At 42.6% G+C, this 26,461-nt stretch overlaps 1 protein-coding gene across 2 annotated transcripts in view; it reads right to left on the minus strand.

Annotated features, from left to right (window-relative positions):
- The window catches only part of MYOF (myoferlin), a 174,783-nt gene that overhangs the window by 33,160 nt on the left and 115,162 nt on the right, over positions 1 to 26,461 (minus strand). The window contains exons 27-40 of one of the 2 annotated variants that reach the window (XM_063727667.1): positions 25,103 to 25,217; positions 22,600 to 22,705; positions 20,988 to 21,133; positions 17,835 to 18,008; positions 16,435 to 16,543; positions 14,635 to 14,712; positions 12,485 to 12,666; positions 12,233 to 12,391; positions 12,017 to 12,115; positions 10,628 to 10,789; positions 8,431 to 8,596; positions 4,997 to 5,073; positions 3,066 to 3,122; positions 1,295 to 1,306 (exon numbers count right to left, since the gene is read on the minus strand). In XM_063727667.1, the coding sequence (XP_063583737.1) occupies positions 1,295 to 1,306; positions 3,066 to 3,122; positions 4,997 to 5,073; positions 8,431 to 8,596; positions 10,628 to 10,789; positions 12,017 to 12,115; positions 12,233 to 12,391; positions 12,485 to 12,666; positions 14,635 to 14,712; positions 16,435 to 16,543; positions 17,835 to 18,008; positions 20,988 to 21,133; positions 22,600 to 22,705; positions 25,103 to 25,217 (1,642 nt within the window). The remainder of the gene's footprint in view (positions 1 to 1,294; positions 1,307 to 3,065; positions 3,123 to 4,996; positions 5,074 to 8,430; positions 8,597 to 10,627; positions 10,790 to 12,016; positions 12,116 to 12,232; positions 12,392 to 12,484; positions 12,667 to 14,634; positions 14,713 to 16,434; positions 16,544 to 17,834; positions 18,009 to 20,987; positions 21,134 to 22,599; positions 22,706 to 25,102; positions 25,218 to 26,461) is intronic. The other variant, XM_024253372.3, reaches the window with a different exon arrangement.

Here is a 26,461-nt window from a genome sequence, read left to right on the forward strand (position 1 = left end):
CCTAGGAGAGTCCAATGTGTAGACAGTGTTGGGAATCTCTGGTTTTGATGGGTGGTTCTTGGTTGGGCAGAAGGGACAGCATGTCAGAGTCACTTGTGGAATACTGTCAAACTATAGAAGGCCTCCCACTCAGATTTATAACAAGAATAGATTCTTATCAGACCCACCCATTGCTTATTTTAACCTACCTTGGAAATAGTAACGCCAAAACAAAAACAAACAAACAAAAAAACACAGAATGTCACCTGCAATAGAGACTCTTGGGGAAAGGAAGAAGGGACAAGAAAGGCTGCTACCACTTTTTTTTTTTTTTTTGAGACGGAGTCTCGCTCTGTTGCCCAGGCTGGAGTGCAGTGACATGATCTCAGCTCACTGCAACTTCTGCCTTCTGGGTTCAAGCGATTCTCCTGCCTCAGCCTCCCGAGTAGCTGGGACTACAGGCATGTGCCACCATGCGAGGCTACTTTTTGTATTTTTAGTAGAGATGGGGTTTCACCATATTGGCCAGGCTGGTCTCGAACTCCTGACCTCGTGATCCGCCCACCTCAGCCTCCCAAAGTGCTGGGATTACAGGCGTGAGCCACCACTCCCGGCCTTGAAAGGCTACTTCTTATTCATGTTATATTATATATTACATTATATGCATCTTATTTGTGTGTGTCTGTGTGTGTGTGTGAATGCATGTGTGTTACACATACTTACACAGAATTACTTACCCTTTATGGGTCAGCAACCTACCCATGGATTTAGTTCTTTTTTTAAATTTTGACATAGAGTCTCGCTCTGTTGCCCAGGCTGGAGTACAGTGGTGCAACCTCAGCTCATTGCATTGCAACCTCCACCTCCCAGGTTCAAGTGATTCTCATGCCTCAGCCTCACGAAAAGCTGGGATTACAAGCACTCACCACCATGCCGGTGAATGTTTGTATTTTTAGTAGAGACAGGGTTTTGCATGTTGGCCAGGCTGATCTTGAACTCCTGGCCTCAAGTGATCTGCCTGCTTCAGCCTCCCAAAGTGCTGGGATTATAGGAGTGAGCCAAAAAAAAAAAAAAAAAAAAAAAAGTAGTAGCAGCCTTTCTTGTCCCTTCTTCCTTTCCCCCAAGAGTCTCCATTGCAGGTAACATTCTGTGTTTTTTTGTTTGTTTGTTTTTGTTTTGGCGTTACTATTTCCAAGGTAGGTTAAAATAAAAACTGTGCCTGGCCCCTCTAGATTTAGAAAAAAATTATTCCCATAAAAATTCTGGGCAGAAAATACATGAATCTTAAATGTAGCAAAATGTATACCATAGTTACCTTTTCTGTCAGCTGCTCGTGCACATGTCAGGTGAGGAAGAGGGTGAACCATATAACAAGTCACATAGATATGGAGACCCCAGGAACATGAGGTTTAAAGAGAAAGAAGGAAAAAGTATTATTCATGCATGTCTTATATTATCAACATTTCAATGGGTTAAATTATTTAAAATTTTCTAAGTCAAGATGAGCCCACAACTGAACCCACCTTACCGGTTTCTTTTCTGAAAATATGCAAAAGGTTACGCACAGTATTACAATGAAAGGCTTGGAAGTAGCCCCTTCCCTGCCCACCATCTCATGTTTTTGATGGAGTTAGACATTTCCCAATCAGGAGCACACAGCTCACACAGGAGCGGGGGGTGGCGTGCATCTCCTACCTCAGACCTTACGTTCCTTTTAGTTCCTAAAATATATCTCCAAACTTGGTCTAATTCTCCTCCCCCACAAAAAACTGTCCTGTCACAAGATATGTTTGACTGCAATGTTACCATACAGGTACCCCCCACCCCCGCCATGCCTATGTTACAGCACCAAATAAATACTCATCCATCAAAACTGCTGTATTATGAGGATGTCAAGTTTCCCATTGGCCAAATCCTTTCACGTGATTTTTTTAATGGAGAACCCACCCCAATCTCAGGGCCCATCCAGGAGATGAGAGAAGAACTGGGAAGGGGGTCTTGAATGTGGTCCTGGTATCTGTTAGAGCATTAGCCAAGCTCGTCCTCAGCAGCAGTTTGAAGACATGCTGCCTAGACCCCTTTCTGCGATCCTAACTTTATGTTCATCTGAAAGGGCTCTTCCTCCGGCTGCCATGTGAGAGGCCATGGAGCTGCTTCCGTAGGTGCCCCTTGGTATTTTCCAGATTGATTTTTGTTCAGCACAACGGAATTGCCAAGAGAGGCAGAGGGACAGATAGATATATCAATTCTTTCTATTAGATTCATACCAAAGCAACATTAAGGGTTAAATCATCACAGCTGAATTGAGATTTTGGAGAGAGTGATTTTATTTCCAAAGTACTCTTACATTCTCAGTGGTTCCTGAAATCAGATTTTTAGAATCCGTTTGTTCACAATTCAAACCATTTCAAGGAAAATAATAGTTCCATGATTTAAAAGGCTTTTTTTTTTTTTTTTTTTTTTTTTCAGACTAAGTTTTGCTCTTGTTGCTCAGGCTAGAGTGCAATGGCAGGATCTCGGCTCCCTGCAACCTCCGCCTCCCAGGTTCAAGCGATTCTCCTGCCTCAGCCTCCCGAGTAGCTGGGATTACAGGCGCCTGCCACCACGCCCGGCTAATTTTTTGTATTTTTAGCAGAGACGGGGTTTCACCATGTTGGCCAGGCTGGTCGTGAACTCCTGACCTCAGGTGATCCACCTGCCTCAGCCTCCCAAAGTGCTGGGATTACAGGCGTGAGCCACCGTGCCCGGCCTAAAAGGCATTATTTAAGACAAGTTGCTGATTTTAAACTTTAGGATTAGTATGGGAGAATTTATTCGTGCCTACACGATCATTAGTTCATGTGGAAAGGTAATGGAAGCAACTGATGTGACTTGCTTTATTATATCTAATAATAAACTTGCAATGGGAATCAAATCATTAAATGGCACAGAAGATTCTTCTTCTAGACTTAAAACAATCACGTTTGTTTAAAGATCACTTTTCACTCCAAAATCTACTAATGGAAAGAGTTGTAAGAATAATTCAAGTCTTTAGGCCAAGGTCCCACAGTCCCAGGCAGCCTCATGCATTTGCTTATCATACATACATGCACTGTCGCTGGAGAAACCATTTTGCTGAGTGCTGTTGACATACTGCTTAAGCACTGGAATTGGAAGGTAATTGTTGAGATGGCCATGTACGCATGTCCATGTTATCTGGCTAGCACTTGACCAATTTTCCCCAAAGACTTATTTCTCACTTTTCTTGTGATAGTGCTCAGCCCATTTGTTAAGAATTTCCATGGACATCACAGAGTAATGCCATGAGTTTCCGGAGTGTGACACTGTCACTCAAAGACACAGCCTCCAGCCCCCAGCAACAGCATAGTTATTTTTGAGGCATTCCCTCCATTTACCCTGCTACAAGGCCTGAATTGAGGAAGTGGTAATACATGCGCATTACATGTACATTACATATACATGTAATACAGGACATCAGCAAGCTTGTTATTGGCTCTTTCAAAGCGCAACTTTGTTTATTTGACTTTGTACAGATGTGTGATGTCTACTTTGATGAACAAGTGGACTCAGATTTTTAGAGATTTCAACCAGCCTTTCTTATCAACACAGTGTACCTCAACTAGATGTTAGGAGAGCAGGCTGATTAAAGCAATTTACAATACAGTGGGAATGACTGATACTACCATCCCCAATCCTGCTATGTTGCAATGTTTAATTCTATGATGTAAACTGAACTTTCGTAAAGTGTTGCTACAGTGACATAGTCGCATTTCTTAACTATGGTTAAGAAATGAATGAAAATACTGGCATAGATTGTTGACTTTATTCTTCTCCTGTTCCTCAGTTGTACTTAGGGCTACGAGTACACTGAAGGCATGTAATAAGAATTGACTGACGATGAGAGATGGCAAACCTGGAGGCAGATTATACAGCAAGATCTTAAACTGTCTTTTTCTAGAGCAGCTGTAAAAATCTACAGAAAAGATCTTAAGTATATTAACTTCTGCCAAGGCTACTACTATCTTATTAGGGATATTTGGGGTGGTTTACAAAGTGATCACAGTAGTTTTGGCCTATGGGATTGGAAATTTGATATTGTCGTTTGTGACTGTGTAGGATTCACAGAGAGTAGAATCAAACACACTGCTGCACAGTGCTGGCTGTGGAGACTATATTTTATATGGTCCAGTTGTTAGTGAGTTTAATGCAGTGGGAAGGAAGTAGATTTTTTTTAAGGCACTGTTTATGGACATAACATATTAAAGTGCAATCATGTGCATTTTTGGGCTAGTTTGCACATTGAAACACGCTGTGAATGTTCATCATAAACGCCAAGAGAAACAGGGAGATATTTGGTGTTTTCTTTTTTCTGGGCTGAGGCTTTTTCCCCCTTTCCTTCGTGTAGCAGTGGTTGGAATAGTTAGCTCTAAAATAGGGCCTTGAGTGAATATTTCAACCAATTTCTTCACTTCAAAACCACAGTGAAAATAAAAACCTGGGTGTCCCATACACTGATAAATATGGTCATTAGAAATTTATCAAACACTTCTGCTTTATGTAGGGGGAAGAATCTGGCATGTTGCATGTTATCTCTGATCTGAATGTTGCAATGCTATAAATTTGCTTCTCAGACTTCGCTTTCTAGCAAATGATCTTTCTCAGACTGTCCACACCTCTGGTTCTCAGACCTGCCTGCATATTAAAATCATTCGAGAAGATTTAAAAACATACTGATGTCTAGGTCCCTCTCCCTCTTGGGAGGTGGGGACTGGGCATGGGTTTTATTTTAAGTATTCTGGGTGACTTATTAGTGAGGGTTGAAGACTGCTAGTCTACACAATGTCATCATAACTGTTGATGAGTGCAAGATTTAGACTCTTGTCTGTACTCAGTCCTCAATAAATGGATTGGCTGATGATTATAATTGTAACAAATTGTTGTTTGACTGAATTCACCAAATGCTTAGACATCTGGAAGACAAAACTGACAGCATCCAGTGATCAGCTCTGAAGCCTACCTTAGAAGCCAGTAATGGTTTGGTGTCTTCCATTTCGATAACGATGTCCCGGCATGGTGGGGCAGACAGGAGGGAGGCTGCAAGACAAATACTTTCTTAATCTAAGATACTTAGAGAAATACAGTGGTGAACATTCTACTCCAAGTTCAAGTTTAACAGCCATAGGGTGGATGGTAGAGTTTATTCTTGGATGAGACTTACAGAATAGAGAGGACAACTCCTGAATGTAGAAAATAAACCAATAATCTGTCACGTTTCCCCAAACATAACATGGTTTTAGACATTTTCTAGGGGATTATATATCCATTACTGTTTTTAGACAATTAGTCCAGTGCCTATACAGAAAGTGCTCAAAAAACAATTGTGTCAATACATGTCTTTAGAGGGTACAGGAGTAAGTGGGGAACCGACATTTTTAAATTTCAATAGCTTTTGGGGTACAAGAGGTTTTTGGTTACATGGATGAATTATATGGTGGTGAATTCTGAGACTGTAGTGCACCTGTCACCTGAGTAGTGTACATTGTGCCCAGTATGCAGTCTTTTATCCCCCTCCCCCTTCTGAGTCTCCAATGTCCATTGTACCACTCTGTATGCCTTTGTATTCCCATAGCTTAGCTCCTACTTATAAGTGAGAACATACAGAGAGCCTACATCTAAAGGAGTCTTCTTTTCTTGAAATTTGTTCCTAAGAAACAGAAAATAAACAAGAGAAAAATAAGAAAAAGAAGGGAAAGGAGGGGTGAGAGGCCGGGGCAAGGAGAAATATCTAATGTAGATGACAGGCTAATGGGTGCAGCAAACAAACATGGCACGTGTATACCTATGTAACAAACCTGCACGTTCTGCACATGTATCCCAGAACTTAAATTAAAAAAAAAAAAAAAAAAAAGAAGGGAAAGGAAATGAAAAGAAAAGCAGGGTGGATTGTTGTATATTTCAGGTCTGAGGTTGCAGTGGCTTATTCAGCCCTTATTCTCAACAGCGTATGCAGAGGGAGAAGACACACGCCCTGACTTTATGTACAATTCCCAGAATATCTGTGACTCAGGATTTGGGGGTTAGAGCATGGACTCAGGAGTAGTCCCTGGGCTTACTACATTTGATTCAGCTAAAGGGGTGGGGGGTACCAAAGCCTCATCCTGGGGCGGGGGTAGGATAAGAGGTACATCTCCCATTTATTGAAGAAGCATCAAACAGGAAGACATTTAACAGGAGGCCAGAACCTAGACAGAACAAACTCTGCCAAGCCAACAGAACTTTCTGTTTAACCACCCTGGCAACTGACATACAGGACATAGAGGAGGAGAGGCAATAAACCTTTTTCGGTACCTACCATGTGCTGGGCACTGAGCTGAACACTTTATTTATATGACCTCACTTAATACCTCAATAATCCTGTAGAATATGTGCCATTATCCCTGTTTTAAAAATTTTAAAACAAACAGAAGCTAACAGCAAGCAAGTCACTTGCTTCAGGTGAAACAATTAGTGGTAAGTTGGGGAGTAAGTAACCTAGGTTTGGCTGACTCCAAAGCTTGTGTTTTAACCACCACACCAGAGCCTGGAGGAACCATCAGGGGGATACTGGGGAGGAGGGGAGACTGACATTTCCTGAGCATCTGTGATATATCAGTTACTGTGTGAGGTAGTTTTAGATCCATGTGGCACCCCTAGATCTATAAGCAGTCTCTACACTTCCAAGATAAGCTCCCCTGCAGATCCTGACAACTGCAACAGTACAGAACAAGACAACCAGAGGGCAGGGACACAGGAACACAACTGAACGTAAGTTCTTTCCTAGAGGATCAATTCTCCACTTCACCCTCTTCATGGAAACAACGCCCAAGGGACAAGAGGAGAAAGTTATTCTGTGCGCTTCCAACATGAGGCCATCCAAGTGCCCTCTTCAACTCTTAACCTATCACTGGTTTTATGAAAGGACCAGATTTTCCTTTTCTGGGGCTCTCTGAAGCCTTGACCACACTCTACATTGATTACATAGAATCACTAGCCGGGGCAGTCTGCCTTGGACCCAGCCCACCCCTGAGCAATAGACACAACAGGTCCACGTAAGTGATTCTGGGGCCAGAGAAAGCGTGTAGCATTTGTACCCTCCGGATGATTTCACATATTTGGACCAAAAAACCTTCTCTCATGAAAATAGTAAGAAAAAAAAGCCAGGAAAGTGGTTTCTCTCCATTTAGTAACCTCAAATGAAACAATTCCTGCAATTACAACAATCCTTGTTGTTATCAAAAATGCTATTTTAGGCACCGTCAATTCAGCATAAAATGTTTTACATGGGACATTTCTTGATAAGCACATGTAGAGTTTTGCTTAAATGTGACTGTGGATTTTTTTCCTCTTCTCTGAATCAGGGATCCAGGATGCTTAGTCAGACCTGCACAGCAGATGAATTTCAGAGGCTCTGCAAAATCAATACCAACCCTTATGAAAGTTTTAATAGAACTAGTTAGTGACACAGCTGCTTAAATAGAAGACATCTGCTTCAGTCTTGAAGCCACCAAGGATCAGCTGAATGAGGCTGTTCCAGCCCTCCCACGGTGTCTAATTTATGAGGCCAGGGGCCCTGGGATCTCTTGCACTGATGCAATGTAGCCCCCAGCCCCTAACACAGTCCCTAGTACATGGTAAGCTAAAAGCAAGTAACTATTGAATGGGTAATTGCAAAATGCTGTATCACTAGCTATTATTTATTATGGAAATCTAAAGTAAGTATTATGCCCTGCTCTATCATTTACATATTAATTATATGTGATAATGAAGTAGGCCAACAGATGGAAAGCAATCTGAAATAAAATCTCCTCCTCTCTCAATGTTCATGGGGTCAGGGAGCTTCCTGATTTCCCCCATCAAGATATTTATCACACTGGACTGCAACTGCACACTTCCTCGTTTGCCTTCCCAACTGGACTTTTGCTTTGTGAGAGGGGAACATGGCTTTCTTGGTCCACACTGTCCCCAGATATCTAGAACAGCACGTGGCAGTCAATGAGTGCTTCCTAACCATTCAGTGAAAGGCAGAGGAAATGACTTCATCCCCATCACTGATGTGGGAACAGCTCTGCCTGCTTTGCTAGCTGCTTGTTGAAAGGTGAATAGGGAACATTCATGAGCACTTAACAGTTCCTCAAAAGAAGTCTTACATTCACCCAGGAGCAGGACACTTCAGAGAGGAATCCCTCGAGCATGCCACCCACCCCTAAAACAAGGCCGAGATTCCAGCCCAGCTCTGCCACTTACGAATGATAGAACCTTAGGAAAGTGACATAACCCACCGCAACTCACACAGTTTGCTCATCCATAAAATGTAGACAATGAATCCAGGACTTACCTTAAGTAGGTTTGTAAAAAGTAAATCAGAGCCATGCATGAAAAGCCCCCAGACTTATGCACAGCCTTGCATGTTACCTTTGAGCTGTGGGACGATGTCCTCTTTCCCTGCATAAGGGTCACAGCGAAATCGGTCCAGACGCTCAATGGTGCACTGGCCAACGACAGGCTTCCGCCCAAACTGCCTGTGGTCAATGACCTTGATCACCAGTGGGGGCATGTACAATTCCTCCTTGGGCAAGAACTGGGGGTCACAAAGGTAGGTTTCATTTCTCAAGACCAGACAAGGGCAGCTTTGAGAAAAATTCCCCTGATGGACCAGTCCAGATTCTCTCTGCCACACAGCCCAGAGGACTCACAATAGTTCAGTTACTCATGTGCTAGGCAAGGAGCTCAGTGCTTAAGAATGTGAGCTGTCAGCCACACTGCCTGGGTCAAATCCTGGCGCTGCCACAATGAACTACCTGGCTAACCCTTCCATGCCCCCATTATTTCATGAGTAATAGTAAAATTGTTGAATTACTCTATGTGAAGAGTACTTAGAATAGTACCTGACCCACGCTGTGTCCTGTAAGTGTGGAATCACTGACCCATGCTCTTTACTCTCAGTCACTGCCCTGCACTTTTCTCTGTGCTCTGCTTCCTGGGAGGGGACATGCACAAGGCTAACAAGCCCAGGGCTTTGGTCATCTACTAGCCAAGTTCTGAGCAGACTTTAGAAATGGTCAAGACAAAACTGAACTTCTAAGGGAAATAACTGTGGCTGAGAGTCGTTTCGCCCTGGAAATTCAGTGTAAAAATGGATTGGTACTTTCTCCTCGACTCCCCCTGGCTCCCTCTCATGGAATTTGGTGGCTTTGGTGACAATGCCTGATTGGGGAATCATGAGCTGACCTAGGGGCCCATTTGGTATGTGGTTCAGGTGAATTTCTATCTCTGGCTTGACACAAGAATAGAAGCTGGGGTCACCTGAGTGGTTTTTCTCATCTCTGCTGACCAAGGCTAGATTCCAGACTAGAACTTGGAAGGTGAGGGAGGTGTGGGGAGTAGACAAGGATAGGTGGAGTGGCCCAGGGACAACCACTTTGGGACCCTGGCTGGGAACATCCCGGTGGCTCGCCGTCTGTCACATGATAGGGAGGGGAGCATGGGCTTTGGGGTTGGAAGGACCTATGTGCAAACTCTGGCCACTTACTTGCTAGTGACATCCCCTTGTGTAAATCTGTTACCTCTTGCTTTTCCCCAAGGTGGGCATAAGAGAGGTGAAAATGTTCACCCCGCAGGATTAAAGACGAGGTGTACCAAGTAAGAATGCACCAAGCTCTGCGCTGCAGCTGTCACTAGTTAGGACATAGTCACTGAGGTATAGAAGGTGTGGCCTAACACTATGACACTGGATAAACCATTTCCCCTCTTTAGGCCTCAGTTTCCTCCTCTGTAATGTAAAATAAGAGGTTAAAGCACGTGACCCTAGAGTTCAAGAGCACTGTATTGGAGACATCAAGGTCAGGAAAATGACTGGGGTGGGGAAAGGAAGGTTCTAGGTCTTCCAACACTTCAAGATAAGGAACTGTCTTTATTTCACCTATTTATATAATAGAGTAAAAAAGAAATATATATTTTTTTTTTTGTAAAAGTTAAGAAATTAACTGCTTTAAAAATGGAAAGACTGGGTGACCTCTTCTCGCCCCAGATATTATGGGGTCTGTGATGGAGGGCTGTGAACTGAATCCGATGCTCTCACATCTTTAACAACCAGAGGGTAGCCTCAATGGACCAAAGAAGGTGCCATCCCGGGGGCACCTGGAGGTGGGGCACAGTTACAGGCTGCCAAGGTCATGGCCCCATCACCCCATATACCTTCCCCCACAGCCGCCCCTTCCCCAGACAGCCAGTCCTTATCCGGAGGGTTCTGGTCCATGCACAGCTGTGGGGGGTATATCTGGTCCATGCATGACTGGGGGTTAATATTCTGCCCTCATGGGGTTGACCAAGAGCCTGTAATAGATAGCTGAATAGATGGAAAGTTTACTGGAGAAATAAGTAAGTATTGCTCACAGATATTTCTGTGCCACTGGAGTTGTATTGAAGCTTTAAGAAATCATCACTACAGTGTGAGAATTTAAGGGGAAAAAGTCATTGACAAGCTGAATATAAGGCAGGGTTTTTCTATTTGTCAGATTTTGGAAATAAACTCTGTGTTTGCGTGTGTGTGTGAGGCATATACTTTCATATTTCAACGCACATGGGTGATCACAGAGAATCGATACTGTACCACTTTCATGAAGAGAACAGAACTTGGAAAGTTGGGTGTCTTCTTAAGGTTTTTGATCACCACCGATTCCACCCTTTCTCCTCCACACTCCACAACAAGACTGGGGGATGTGATAGAAGCCATCTGGAAGTTTTTCATATTTCTTAAGCCCCAAGCTAGAATCTATGAAAACAATTTAAAGAGAGCGGAAGGTAACTCAGCACTTTAAAAATAATATTCAAAAGGAAAAATTCTGTCTTAATTACTGGCAAAGTCTTTAAGATTAATTTGAACATTATCCTAGTAAGCTTGTAGGTCATGCAAAGAAAGTGGTTTTGCCCCTTTCTTTCTCCTGCCTGAGCCCCTAAAAAAGCAATGCAGTTAAGAGTGTAGGAATCAAATCCTGGCTGTGCCATCTAATAGCTGTGTCAACGCTGACAAGTTAACTCACCTGCCTATGTCTCATCTACAAACAAGACTGATCGTATTATCCGTCATAGGGTTATATTGATGATCACCTGTAAACTTCTTTTTTTTTCTCTTTTGAGACAGAGTCTCACTCTGTCACCCAGGCTGGGGTACAGTGGCACGACCTAGGCTCACTGCAACCTCCACCCCTTGAGTTCAAGCGATTTTCATGTCTCAGCCTCCCAAGTAGCTGGGATTACAGGCGTGTGCCACCACGCCTAGCTAATTTTTGTATTTTTAGTAGAGGCACGGTTCCACCATGTTGGCCAGGCTGGCCTCGAACTCCTGACTTCAAGTGATCCACCTGCCTTGGCCTCCCAAAGTGTTGGAATTACAGGCGTGAGCCACTGCATTCAGCCCATCTGTAAACTTCTTAACACGGTGTCTGACATGTAAGCATTTCGAAGTGATAGCCTCAGCCTTTGAGAACTCTTAGCAGGACAGCCAGAGAAGGAAAATCTTGGGGTGTTAACAGCTGCTTGACTGAACGGGGAAAGTCTTGAGAGTGGGCCAGACACTGTCTGTCAAGCCACCTTGTTGGGGTCATCAGCTTGTATCTGACATGTCAACATTGCTCACTGCTCCCATCCAACTTCCATCTCTGCCTCCCTGCCATGCCCCCATCTCTCAGCATATACACCGTCATTCTCTTCTGGTCCATCTTCCCTCTCCCAGGTCTCCAGTTGACCTGAAAAACTCAGAAACCTGCTGGCTCCCAGTAAATAAGGAGTTTAGATGCCCTCAGGAATGTTAGAATTGACCTGTCCTTGTTGCTTCAACAACCCTTCTACTCCCATGAATATCTCCAGTTTTTGGGCAAGTTGTAAAGGAAGTTGGAGATAGCAAGAAAATACGCGCAGGATTCTATTTTCTATACGAAAGATTCCTGTCCTGCAGTCACATCCATTTGATTTGATGAGTAACACGTGGGGAGCTGCATACCTCAATGGCAGTGAGCTGGACCACAGGCCTGATCCCCTGAGGGACCATGTACAGATTTGGCGCCCTTTGAGGGGGAAGAATGGGAAGGTTGGAGCCATCCTGTGAAACAAACATGGATATGTCAATGCCTTGCTTTAGTTCAAGCAAACAGTGCCTAGAATTAACATGCATTTTAAGCAGCTGACAGAATACATGAGAAAGAACACAGCAATGTACCTTGCCCCTCAGAATCAGCTCTGCAGTTACAAGAACATCCCCGCAGGCTTTGTCTCCATTCATTACTGGGTGCCAGAGAAGTTTGGGTGTGATGTCCATTTCTGAGTTCAGTTTCACCAGAGGAGAGAAAATGCTTCGTCCCAAAAATTCATCTTTGCCCTAGAGAAACAAAGTGATCCTTAAATTCCCCAACAATCATCCCTTCAAATCTCCATCATCCCCAAGTTATCTTAGAAATTCTAAATGACCTACCACTTGGTCATTGTCAAAAAGTTCCATGATAACTTTGGGTGGATTCTGCAGAACTGTTTGGGGTTCCCCATAGATTTCAACTTCATCAAATATAATTGTTTGGTCCCATGTGGGATTCAGGGTTGAATGGATGATCTCAGTGGTTTTGCTCCGATGGAGGAAACAGATATGAGCATATGGATCTAAAACAGAAAAAGAGAATAACAATGGGGCCATGGCTAAAATCTAACTCCCCAGAACCACTCAGTGCAACCATATTCTTTTCCTCTGGATATAATGACAGTGGGCTCTCACCACCTGCCTGGAGATAGGGTTTCTAGGGAGCAGGGAGTTCCCCATGGAAGGTTCTGGCACTGCAGCAGAGGCACCTGAAGCGAGACCCTGATGTGTACTGAGAGGTCGCTCTTTGGAGTATGTCCCCACCAAGGTTAACGGGGCCCACAGTTTTACTCTGCAAGAGTACTGCATTCATGGTTGAGTGAGGCTCTGCAGTCAGATACACCTGGGGTCAACACCCACCCTTCACCCCTGCTGCATAACTTTGAGGGAAAAAATAATCTTCCTAAACGTTGATCCCCTCCTCCATGCAATGAAAGTAATATCTGCTTCACAGTGTTGACAGGATGAAATGATATAAGGAATGTTAGCTACTTGGGACAGAGCCTGTCCTATAGGAAGTATCTGATAAATGATAGTTTTTATTAGAGTTGTTTCTAATGTTGATGGTAATCCATTCATTCAGCAAATATTTATTGATTTCCAGGTCTCAAGAGTATAACAGCAGCCGGAAAAGGTCAGATGCTCATAGAGTTTACAATCTGTGACAGCAGAAAACTTTGTCTCACTATACTTAAGAATGGAGAGAAAGCAGTATTATGTATGGAGAAATAATCCATGTTCTCCTCCATGCTAAATAATTTCATCAAACCTTTTTGCAGTTGCCTGGGGGCTGACTTATCTGAAAAATAACAAAATATCTAGCCTGAAACTCTTGTATAAGCCAAAAGTGCTTGGTTTCTAGCAGTGGAGCCATCATATGAACCCTTTGGTTTTGCCCTGATGATAATTCTTCTATCTCAAACTGCAAGGAATGTGCTTAGAGTTTTATGAAGCTTTAGTCAAGAATTTTGGAAAGATTTTTTTTTAACTTTCAGTGATAGAGTGCCCCCTGGTGGAAAATATTTGAAAATGTCTTCAAAGACCCTGTTGGAGATGTATATTGCAGAGATAACCTTGAATCTGGTCAAATTTGTAAGAAAAGGAAACCATTCACAAATATTGGTAAATATTAGTGCTTGGAACACGCTTCAAAATTGATGTGAGCACATGAGAGTGTCAGTCAAATGCTTTAACACATTTTCCGTTTTGAATAAAAAAGTGCAGCTCGCTGCCAGCACTCATTTCTCAGGCAAATGGGAAATGGGTTAAGAGGTGTTATCATAGAAGGCCCAGGGAAACTCTGCCCAGGGCTTTGAGTCACAAAGTGGAATTCTCCCCAGATAGCCTGAACTATCCATGGTTCAGCAGCAAGGACTCAAATCCCCAGACAGGTGTGTTCTCCCCTCCTACCATGTCCCTTGCCAATAGCCTTCCTCTCAGAACCAGCCCAAAGCAACAAAAGCAGCTGGGTGTCAGTGCAAGAGAAGACAAAGCCTCATGGTTTTATGATATTGGGAATGTGGGGAGCAGGCAGAGGAGGAGGTTAAAATGAACTCCAAACTGCTCAAAGCCTGGTGCTGTAGGCAAACGGGCAAACTTGTCATCTTTTGGATACCTTGAAAGAGCCTCCAAAAAAACCTTAAAGGATCTTAACTTACCAATCAATCCGAGGGTCCAGGGATGAAAACACAGCCATGTATATAAACAGAGATGAGAAATCACTTCCTCGGTGCTTCTTATTACTTAATCAATTAATATCTATTAGTACCAAAAGTATCTTCTATGTATCACTAGCACCCAGCAATGGTGCCTAAAGCATTCAGTGATGATTTATCTAATGACTGAGCAGTTTGCTTCAAGCATGCAAAAATAACCTCAACATGTAAAGGGTTTTTGTTGTTAGAAATGACAAAAAGCATTCACCTGAAACACAGAAGCAAAATAGCATGCTATGTAATCATGTGTAGCATGCAGATTTTTTTTTCCTTTACCTGAAAAGCTATCCTTGTCTAAAGCCAGGAGGTTTCTGGCTTGATAGACATAGCAGCGCAGATGGTAGATGTAGACTCCTAAAAGAACAGGATGAAGATTACTTACAAGAAACACAACACTGTAAACTGCTATTTTACTGGAATATTTGGAAAAAATACATGTTTCTGATAAATGGGTCACTTCAATCTATTATAGTTCCCCACAGCAAAGAGCACATAGAATAGTGATGATGTGGCCTCCCAAAGTAGTTCTATTTCCTGTAAAATAAAACTTATTTTTTAGGCTGGGTGTGGTGGCTCATGCCTGTAATCCCAGCACTTTGGGAGGCCGAGGCAGGCGGACTGTTTGAGGCCAGGAGTTAGGAGACCAGCCTGGTCAACATGGCAAAAAACTTGTCTCTACTAAAAATACAAAAATTAGCTGGGCATGGTGGTGCACGTCTGTAATCCTAGCTACTCAGGAGGCTGAGGCACGAGAATCACTTGAACCCTGGAGACGGAGGTTTCAGTGAGCTGAGATCATGCCACTGCACTCCAGCCTGCGCGACAGAGTGAGACTTGGTCTTAAAAACAAAAATCCTATTTTTAAAAAATACTACAGTAAGCTCAATGCAAAGTGTATCAATCAGGAAAACATTACCTTTGTTATAAGCTAACTGAATTTAGGGTACTGCTTATCATCACAGACCTTTAAAATGAAACTGGGTCTCCAGCAGTTATAGAAATGGGGCTTTCTATACTACTTCAGCATCAGATCTGGGAAACAGTTATCATCTAAAAGATTCTTTGACATTTCAAAATATTCATACGCCTTTTATTATTATATTCTCTCTGTCTCTGTCTATCACACACACATTCGCTCTCTCTCTCTCTCTTTGTGAGATAGCAGAGCATTATGATTCCGTGCACAGATTCTGGGAGCTCTACTACCTGAGTTCAAATCTCTCTAGTGCTTACAAGCCATAAGACTTTGGGCAAGTTATTTAATCCTCCTGTACCTTGGTTCCTTCTTCTGTATAACGGGGACAATAATAGCACCTACCTTATAGGGTTGTTATGAGGATTAAACAAGTTATAATATGTACAGTTCCTAGCCCATGCTAAGACCTATATAAGCACTTGCTAATATTATTGTAGAGCAGGTCTGTCTCGTTCCAAAAATCCTGAAGGTTTTATTGAGACCAACCATTATTTACATTTTGGTGCCTTTTTTCCTCACTAAAATTTCAATTTTGGGGGCTTACTAGACAGAATGGGCACATATGAGATAGACTGTTAATATCAGTGATCTTATATTTGATATGGTTTTCAACTGTATTTTTAAAAACTCCTTTCATCAAGGATGAAAATGAAAGTCATGTTTGCATGAAGAGATTTTAAATATCATATTCAGTGATTTGAAGAGTTTCCTTAAGATAAAAGTTACAGAAGTGGAATTCACAAAGTCATGTTTAAAATTCACTGCTGGCCGGGTGTGGTGGCTCACGCCTATAATCCCAGCACTTTGGTAGGCCAAGGCGGGTGGATCACCGGAGGTCAGGAGGTCGAGACCAGCCTGGCTAACATGGGGAAAATGCAAAAATACAAAAAATTAGCCGGGCATGGTGACGTGCGCCTATAGTCCCAGGAGGCTGAGGCAGGAGAACTGCTTGAACCTGGGAGGTTGCAGCAAGCCGAGATCGTACCACTGCACTCCAGCCTGGGTGATAGGGCCAGACTCAGTCTCGAAAAAATAAAATAAAATAAAATAAAATAAAATAAAATAAAATAAAATAAAATAAATAATAAAACAAAACTCACTGTCAAAATTGCAGGAAACAATGGGGGTGTTTGCTCCGAACACAGTGGTGGCACTGTGCTTCTGTTTCTCCATGCTCTTCTCATCCCCATCTTCTGTAGTGTCTGCCCCCTGAAGTCAATTAACAGAGTCAATTAGCAGAGGAGTCAATAAACACTGCCTAAAAGCAAACCAACCAACCAAGAGGCAAGAATAACAAATGGAATTATAGCTTTTTAAAGATGTTATCGTGCAAACACCCCATTTTTTAAGATGAATAAGTCCCAGGATAGCAAGTGACTTCCCTGAAGTCGCTTAGCTGGAAAGCAGCCGAGCAGGAAGTGGGAGCCAGCCCTCCTACCTCCAGTCCAGGTTTGCCAAACCCTGCTGCTGAAAGAAAGGGAAAAAAAGGAAAAATGTAGAGAATAAACAGGGAGTAAAAGGATGGGATAAGGAAGAGAAAGAGCAGCAGCAGCAGAATACTGTGGGGTCAGAGTGCAGAAATACAAAAATAGGCTGTTGAGAAATGGCTCCTGACCACCCTATTGTTTTAGATCACCCACTGCCATTCTCCTATTCCTTCCTTCCACCTGCCTGCTTTTCCCCCTGACTTCTTTTTTATTTTATTTTATTATTATTATACTTTAAGTTTTAGGGTACATGTGCACAATGTGCAGGTTAGTTACATATGTATACATGTGCCTTGCTGGTGTGCTGCACCCATTAACTCGTCATTTAGCATTAGGTATATCTCCTAAAGCTATCCCTCCCCCCTCCCCCCACCCCACAACAGTCCCCAGAGTGTGATGTTCCCCTTTCTGTGTCCATGTGTTCTCATTGTTCAATTCCCACCTATGAGTGAGAATATGCGGTGTTTGGTTTTTTGTTCTTGCGATAGTTTACTGAGAATGATGATTTCCAATTTCATCCATGTCCCTACAAAGGACATGAACTCCCCCCCGACTTCTTTACTGTGCTTCCGTATGTTCTTCTGTATTGCTCTCTAATTTTGGGAGCTAGCCTTCTGATTTCCTCCCCCCACATCTGTATATTTATGAATATACGTATGAATATTTTGTTGAAGAGTTGCAGTTTCCAAGATATGATTCAAGGAACTTGTGCCTGGGATGTGAATAGGTGTCACCTGAAACAAGGGTCCTGGAACAGATACATTTGGAAAATGCTAGGTAAAGCGGGTGTGTAGACAGTAGTATTTCTTAGAACACTCCTGTGTTAATGGTCTATTCGTTCTACACGAGGTATTGAGCACCCAGGATGTGTGGCTTTCCCTCAACCTGTTAATATTTGCCATCTTATAGTACCAGGGTTACAGGGACCTCTATGGAGTTGGCAGTGCTGTATCCAACACTCATATATTTTCTCTACACCAGTATGATCTGTGCTCTGGCAACCTAGTACTTACAAGGGCACCTTCAAGTTTAAAGATGGCAGCTGCACCATGTGTTTCTGAAGGAGCCATTTTTCTCCTCCAGCGTCTGCGGCGGAAGGTATCTGAACTACGTTGTTTCCAGTGAAATTTCCAGCCAATTAAAGAAGCATATTCCCAGCCCTCTTGGTCTTCCAATTCCTTCATGGCCTAAAAGAGAAGTAAACATGTTAATGATGATGATGATATTCCTTATATTGATAAAACAGGTCATGTGATCAATCAACAGATACACAGTATTCAAAATCTACTCTGTGCCAAGTACTGAGCTAGAGCCAGGAATACAGAAAAGAAAAAAACAGACAGGACCTCTGCCTTGCAGAGCTGATGGACTGCGGGAGTGCAGAGAGATAACCAGGCAATGACAGCACAGTCGTGGACATACCCTCAGGAGGTGCACCTCATTCAGATTTGGGGGTGGGTGAAGCAAGTGAATTATTTCTCAAATTGCTTTCTGTTTTCTCACTTCATTATTTCATAAAAATGTTGCTATTGTGATATAGTTTGTAAAACATTAGTATCTCCATTTTATATATGTAGGAAAAAAATTAAATGCCCCCTCCCAGGTTTAAATGTCTTGCCAGAGCTAATAGCTGCCATAACAGATAATTAAGTGATCAGAATATGTTATTTCTGTAATAACTAATAACAAATTCATGTGGTACTTTTTAGCTTAAGAACTATTGATTTACCAGTGGTATCAGTTTTCAATGTTATATTCTTTTCATTCGACAAATATGAGTGCCCACTGTGTGACAGGGATCATGTTAGGGGCTGAGGACACAGTGAAGAAGAGATAGGGTCTTTGCTTTCATGCAGCTGACATTTTCACGGCAGAAGTTTGATTTAAATATCTTAAAAGTATGACTGGATTTAATAAATGTAAAACAATATGGAATAATATTTAAGACCTGAGAAGTGAGAGCTCCATGTGGGTAATTATTGTTGGGTCTATTTTTTTCACTTTGAATAAATGTAAAATGCAGGTTAAGCATAATCTTGTACCTGACCCTCTAGTAACATAAATAGTAGCAGTGAAAAATTTCACATAGCCAAGAGTAAGGCAGGTGAGGAAACATGATCAAAGCCTCAGAAATACTCTTTAGAGCTGGACCATATCCCGAGCCTTCTAACTGATGGCTCAGTGTTCTTCCCACTTCAACTTGGTGCCCTCGTGTGGAAGGAGAGCATTCAAGCACCTTCAGAAAATTCTCATCCCATCAGACTGGGATAATTAAACAATAAAGAGACATTCATTAAACTAAAGAGCTTCTACACAGCAAAAGAAACTATCATCAGAGTGAACAGACAACCTACAGAATGGGAGAAAATTTTTGCAATCTATCCATCTGACAAAGGTCTAATATCCAGAATCTACAAGGAATTTAAGCAAATTTACAAGTAAAAAACAACCACATTAAAAAGTGGGCAAAGGACGTGAACAGATACATCTCAAAAGAAGACATTTATGTGGCCAACAAACATGAAAAAAAGCTCAGCATCACTGATCACTAGAGAAATGCAAATCAAAACCACAATGAGATACCATCTCACACTAGTCAGAATAGAGATTATTAAAAGGTCAAGAAACAACAGAAGCTGGTGAGGCTGTGGAGAAATAGGAAAGCTTTTACACTGTCGGTGGGAGTGTAAATTAGTTCCACCATTGTGGAAGACACTGTGGTGATTCTTCAAAGACCTAGAACCAGAAATGCCATTTGACCCAGCAATCCCATTATTGGGTATATACCCAGAGGAATATAAATTATCCTATTATAAAGATACATGCATGCGTATTTTCATTGCAGCACTCTTCGCAATAGCAAAGACATGGAATCAGCCCAAATGTCCATCAATGATAGACTGGATGAAGAAAATGTGGTACATATACACCATGGAGTACTATGCAGCCATAAAAAGGAACGAGATCATGTCCTTTGCAGGGACATGGATGGAGCTGGAAGCCATTATCCTCAGTAACCTAACAGAGGAACAGAAAACCAAACACCGCATGTTCTCACTTATAGGTGGGAGCTGAGCAATGAGAACACTTGGACACAGGGAGGGGAACAACACACACTGGGGCCGGCAGGTGGAGGGAGCGCATCAGGATAAATAGCTAATGCATGCTTGGTTTAATATGTAGGTGACGGGTTGATAGGTACAGCAAACCACCATGGCACACATTTACCTGTGTAACAAACCTGCATGTCCTGCACATGTATCTCAGAACTTAAATTAAAAAAAAAAAAAAGACTAATTCATTCATTAGCTCATTTACTTGATTAGATTATTTACTGGGAGCACATTTCTGAGTTAGCAAGGAGGATACAAAGATGACTGTGGCTCCCTCTTTACTTCCAGAAGCTCACCATCTAATAAAAATAATGTCATAGTACCTACCAGAGTTACCCATTCTGTGGAATAGAGAGAGTTCCTGTTTGGACTTAGCCTGGGTTCCAACACCAGCTTTGTCACTTACTAAACACTTGGCCCAGAGGAAGTCTATTTAAACTCTGTAAGCATTATCTATAAAATGAGCATAAAATCCAAACCTTACAGAACATAGATGATGCATATTCAGTACCTAGCATTATAGAAAGCCACTTCTATACATGCCACTTATTACCGAGTGTTATTGTTCTATTTAATTTATTATTATTCCATTTAAAGCTTACAATACCCTAATTAAAAGGCATAGATATTATTCCCATTTTGCAGATGAGAAAGAAAGGGAAGTCAGGGTTTGAATCTTTACACATCTTGTTCCAAGTCTTGAGCTATTACCACTACTAGATTATGCTGCCAAAATAATTTCTGTTTAACACCACTGTAGCAGTTCTCAACATTTAGCCTGCCTGGGAATCATCTGGATGGTTTGCTGAACTACAGATGGCTGGGCCGGCCCCCAGGATTTCTAAATCAGGAGTTTTGGGGTGGGACAGTTCTAACAAATTCCCAGGTGATGATGATATTGCTGTCTGGGGTGGGCTCACTTTGAGAACTCTTGAGTGGAGTATTAGGCTCTGGATTTGCAAATAGTTTCTGCAGAAATGGCTAGTTAGCTGGGACTTTGTAGTCAGGAGGGCAGAGCTCCCCAGTCCAGCTCCCTTCCCTTGCTTCTCTTACCCTTGCGGTGCTTGAAGCAGCCTGTGTTAAATCTTTCTTGCGTTTTCGGACCAGCCTTCGCCGTCTATGAGTGTGGTACATTTTCTCTGCTGCAACCCAGGATTTGGGCTTATGATCAGGAGGAATGGTGATTCCATATTCCCAGCCTGGAACAGAGTTTGTGAATGGTTACCCAAAAGAGATGCATTTGCCAGATCACCAAATAAACCTCCAGGAAACATTTGGTCACTCTCCCTGCCCTCAGATGTTCTGTACTATCATGACCGAATGCGTGGCTGTTTTCACTTTGCTGTGTTATTCAGCCAAACTGAATACAGCCTCATTCCCATTCAGCTCCTCAAAATGCTTCCTTGGTGGTCATGTTCTCCCCTACTTTTATGCTTCCAGTCATTCATGGTAATTGAGTGCACTTAGGAATAAAGCACAGTTCAAGAGGCAGGAACAACAGGTATGCGTGTGGACTGTGCAGTTGCACAGCCTGGGTTCAAATCCTAGCATCGCCACATGTTGGCTGTTAACTAAATAAGTTTCCAGCAAGTTGGTAAACCTGCCTATAGCCCAATTTCCCCACTGTAAAGTGGGATTATAGGGTTACAGTATTTTAACACTATCAAAATAACATATGCAAAGCATTAGGGCCATACTTAGCACATAGTTATTGCCCAGTCAATGCTAACGATTATTGTAAGATCTGATGTGTGCATCGAGATCAGCGAGCAGCTTATAATCGATTTGAAATCTTCTGGGTCAATGCCAGTTCTATGCACCATGCATAAGGAAAGAAATGAATCAGATTTTCTCTTTTGAGAATTCCAAATGCTATTGTTCACTTTAATTATGGTTCAGAAAAAGACAAACATCAGAAGCTATATCAGTAGTCTGCATCATTGCTGCATAGGAAGATTTAAGGGTAGTTTACAGTTCTCTTTTCTGAGTCAGGGGGACCCTGAATGTGATGTTCCCAGGGAGGTTATGGGGTGTGGTTAGAATAGAGAAAATCTTGACTCCAGCTCCCTCCCAAATTCTCATCCTCGATCCCCAAGCATCTCAAAACCCAACCAGTTGGCCCCATCACCTGATGTTTTTCACTCTTAACACCACCCTGCCCCCTTAGTACTTGTCCATACACTTGCCTGTCCCTTGGATTCTACATTTGATTAGTCACAGATGGTGCCACATGACCCAGATGCCACAGACCAGTGGTCCCCAACCTTTCTGGCACCAAGGACCGGTTCCATGGGAGACAATTTTTCTATGGACAGGGTTGTGGGGTAGAGGGAGGATGGCTAGATTCCCATTAGGAGCACGCAACCTAGACCCCTCTCACATGCAGTTCACAATAGGGTTCGCACTCTTAGGAGAATCTAATGCTGCCATGGATCTGACAGGAGGCAGAGCTCAGGTGGTAATGCTCACTGGCCCGCCGCTCACCTCCTGCTGTGCGGCCCTGTTCCTAAAAGTCCATGAACTGGTACCGGTCTGTGGCCCGGGGGCTGGGGACTCCTGCCATAGACAAACAGAAGTGAGGCCCCTCCCTCCCAAGGAACCTTTACCCTGGTTAACCAAGGCCCTGCTGCAGAGCCCCGATCAGGTCACAGATGTACAATTTTACCTTTCTCATCCACTGCTCGATTTATGTCATAAGACCATGCATCATCTTCCCATTCCCAACCTGGAGGACAAGTCAACTCGCTGGGCGATGCTGCTTTATCACCGTTCTTACAAAACAAAAATAAAAACAAAGAAGAAAGGTAAGCCACAGTGTCAGTAAGAGGCAAAGGGTCCGATATAGTTCCTCATTTAACTATGCCATTCACACCTTTACTTAGATACCATCTTAGAGATCCATTTCACTCAGAAAAATCTCTAATCTTTATTTATTCACAACTGCTAAATAAAAATTAGTTTAAACTACCTTTTGTTTTTACTATTAGGGAATAGTATTAGGTTCAATCATGTGAAATTGCTGTTTTTATAGGTCAAAGTGGTTGAATCTCAGCAATTTCTTATGCTTCAACTTAATATTATGAAATGGTGCAACTCTCTTTATGAGGGGTTACATGGGATAGAACCCATCAGAGAATGGGCAAAACATTCAAGACACATGGTTGTTTGTTTCTTTGTTTTGAGACACAGTCTCACTCTGTTGCCCAGGCTGGAGTGCAGTGGCGTAATCTCAGCTCACTGCAACCTCTGCCTCCTGGGTTCAAGCAATTCTCCTGCCTTAACCTCTTGAGTAGCTGGGATTTACAGATGTGCGCCACCATGCCCAGCTAATTTTTGTATTTTTAGTAGAGACAGGGTTTCACCATGTTGGCCAGGCTGGTCTTGAACTCCTGACCTCATGATCTCCCCACCTCGGCCTCCCAAAGTGCTGGGATTACAGGTGTGAGCAACCGCACCTGGCCTGTTTTTGGTTTTTTTGAGACAGAGTTTTGCTCTGTTGCCCAAGCTGGAGTGCAGTGGTGCAATCTCGAGTCACTGCAACCTCTCCTCCCAGGTTCAAGCGATTCTCCTGCCTCAGCCTCCCAAGTAGCTGGGATTATAGGCACCTGCCACCACACCTGGCTAATTTTTGTATTTTTAGTACAGATGGGGTTTCATCATGTTTGCCAGGCTGATCTCAAACTCCTGACCCTCAGCGATCCACCCACCTCGGCCTCCCGAAGTGCTGGGATTACTGGTGTGATCCACCACACACATTTTTGAAGTACAGGGAAATGCTACTGGAGGTTCATAATGTTAATCATATACAATTGAGCAAAATTTATGTAAAATATTGACTTAAGTTTGCATAAAACTGAAGAGAGTTATGAAAAGAAAGTTCCTAAGTAAAGGAAATAAAGGTGGCCCATAAACATGAAAAAATACTCAGCTTTACTTTAAATTAAGAGAGTGAAAATTGAAATAACAGGATACCACTTATTCATGTGGCAAAGATTATAAAGCAGGATGGTGAATGTTTAGGCAAACGGGCTTCTTGTACTTTTGTTGAAAATATGAATTTATAAAACCTTTTTGAAGGTTATAAAATTTTATCAAAATTTTATATGCATTTAAACCTAGACCAACCAAATGCAAGGATCTTTCCTACAGATAAACGTTCATAAACATACAAAAATGTACGTTTAAGGATGTGCACTGTTACATTGCTTATAAAAACCAACGACTCAAAACCAAAAGCACCTAAATGCCCAGAAAGAGGGGATTAAATGAATTATAGTAGATACATATAATAAAACATTCTGTGACCATTTTTTAAAAGCTCATAGATCTATATGCATTGACATAAAAAATGTCCAAGATATATTGTTACGTGAAAAATACAAGCTGTGAAACTGTGTGTGCAACACAATTCTATTTAGGCAGGGAAAAAGGAAGTTATATCCTTGTTTATGAACAGAAAACAGACATCAATGGTTATCTTTGGGGAGTGGAATATGGATTGGGGAGAAGAATTACTTTTGATTTCCTTCAATGCTGCTTGGATTTTTTAAAGACAGAAACATTTCATTTGTTATAATATTAAAAACTAGGCCGAGCTTGGTGTCTCATGCCTGTAATCCCAGCACTTTGGGAAGCCGAGGCTGGAAGATTGCTTGAAGCCAGGAGTTCAAGACCCACATGGGCAACATAATAAGAACCCATCTCTACAAAAAAATAAAAAATTAGTCCTGCACGGTGGCACGTGCCTGTAGTCCCAGCTACTGGGGAGGCTGAGGCCGGAGGACTGCTTGAGCCCAGGAATTTGAGGTTAGAGTGAGCTATGATCACACCACTGCGCTCCAGCCTGGGAAACAGAAAGATCCCATCTCAAAAAACCCTCAAACAACAACAAAAAAACCCTAGTTAGATAATAATAAAAATTTACCTAAAAAATTTGCACAATCCAAACTATATCATATTCCAATATCGAGGTAAATAGGCCTCATTTCTATTCTAAAGAAAATACTTATTGTGGCACTTGTGTGGCTTAAGTTATAAGTGGAAGACTCTTCAGAACATAAGATGGAGTGAAGGAGAGGGTAAAGCCCAAGCCAGGTGGCTGCTGGGTTCCCTGAAGATCACAATCAGAGGTGACAAATGAGAGTTTCTCTCCGGAGCAGGCCACTCACTGCATCCGTGTAGGTGTCCTCGGCCGGCTTCCAGTCGCCCCCGGGGTAACGGCTCTCGTTCTGATAGACTTCATCAGTGAACTCCGTGTGACCCGCATCCGCCTCAGTCAGCAAGCTGTGGGGTGGGGAGGGCTCGAGTTACCCAAAGAGACCGGGTAACCAGCAGCCTTGGTGATTGCCAACACTCAGGAAGCATCTACACCCTGGGAGTGGCACCACTTCCCTCCTTGCTTTACCCCTGTTGGTTCTGACTCCAAATTCCTCTTTGTACTAATCGCTTTTGACATTGCTTTGAAGAAAGGGCCTGCTGGAACAATGTGACCTAAATCATAGAGAACTCCTCAAATTAGCAAGGTTGCTCCTTCTCAGTAATGAGGATGGGGTCTGGGAAAACAGTATTGCGGGCAGCTTCTTACAGAGACCACAGACAGTGCCTTCCATGTTTCGGTTTCAGTTCGGGGCTGCTCAGCTTTTTCTCAATGAAACTCTTGGCTAACGGTTCAAAAGAAAAGAGAGCTGTCCCTGCTATTTTTTAAAACAGAGTGTAGATGGTCTCATGAAGCCAGATGTGGCTTGCTTGGTCTACATAACACAAACTGAAGGGAGGAGTTTAAGTTTTCTGGAGAGTTCCTAGGTAGACAGCCAAACCAGGTCATTTCAGACTCCAAACTCCATTTGGGCGTTTGGGAAATCCATACTGACTCTCTGCCATGTTAATTTTCCTCTTGGATTTGGAATTCTTTGGACAACCCGCAGAGGAAAGTTACAGAGTCTCCAACTTTGACTCAAGTTTTCTGCCAGGTACCTACTCAAATGAGGGTTTTTTCCCTTTATTGTTTCTGCATCTTTTCTCTGCTGTATTCTCCCCTAGAATCCAGCACAGGGAAGGAATCAAAAAAACAAACAGTCCCAATCACTTATATAAATTGGGCATCACTTCTCTGGGCCTCAAAAAAGAATAAAAGCCCTGGCTGCTGCCTGTAGGATTCCATCCAGCCCTGACATGCTTTGACCTTCTGCTTTTTCTATCACAATTTCCCTACCCTTTCCCTGTCCTCACTAACCTTCCTTCCTTCCAGCCAGTTCAAACCCCATTTTCCTTCCCCTTACCAATCTCCCCCAACTCCACCCAGAGCAAGCTGCCTGAATTGAAAGCAATCACATGCAAGCAAGCATGTTTGGATCTTAAGAGAGCAGTATTTTCTCTTCCCTCCCTCCCTCCCTAATGCCTATGCAATCACAGGAAATGAATAACAGGAGACCAAACTCTAGTTGGAGGCCTTAAAATTCAACTTCACAAGGTTTTTCCCTCCCAACTCAAGGCTGCTGTCGTAAGATGGCAAGAAGAGGGAATGCTGG

Source organism: Pongo abelii, chromosome 8 (assembly GCF_028885655.2).
Source record: "Pongo abelii isolate AG06213 chromosome 8, NHGRI_mPonAbe1-v2.0_pri, whole genome shotgun sequence".
Classification (NCBI taxonomy): domain Eukaryota; kingdom Metazoa; phylum Chordata; class Mammalia; order Primates; family Hominidae; genus Pongo; species Pongo abelii.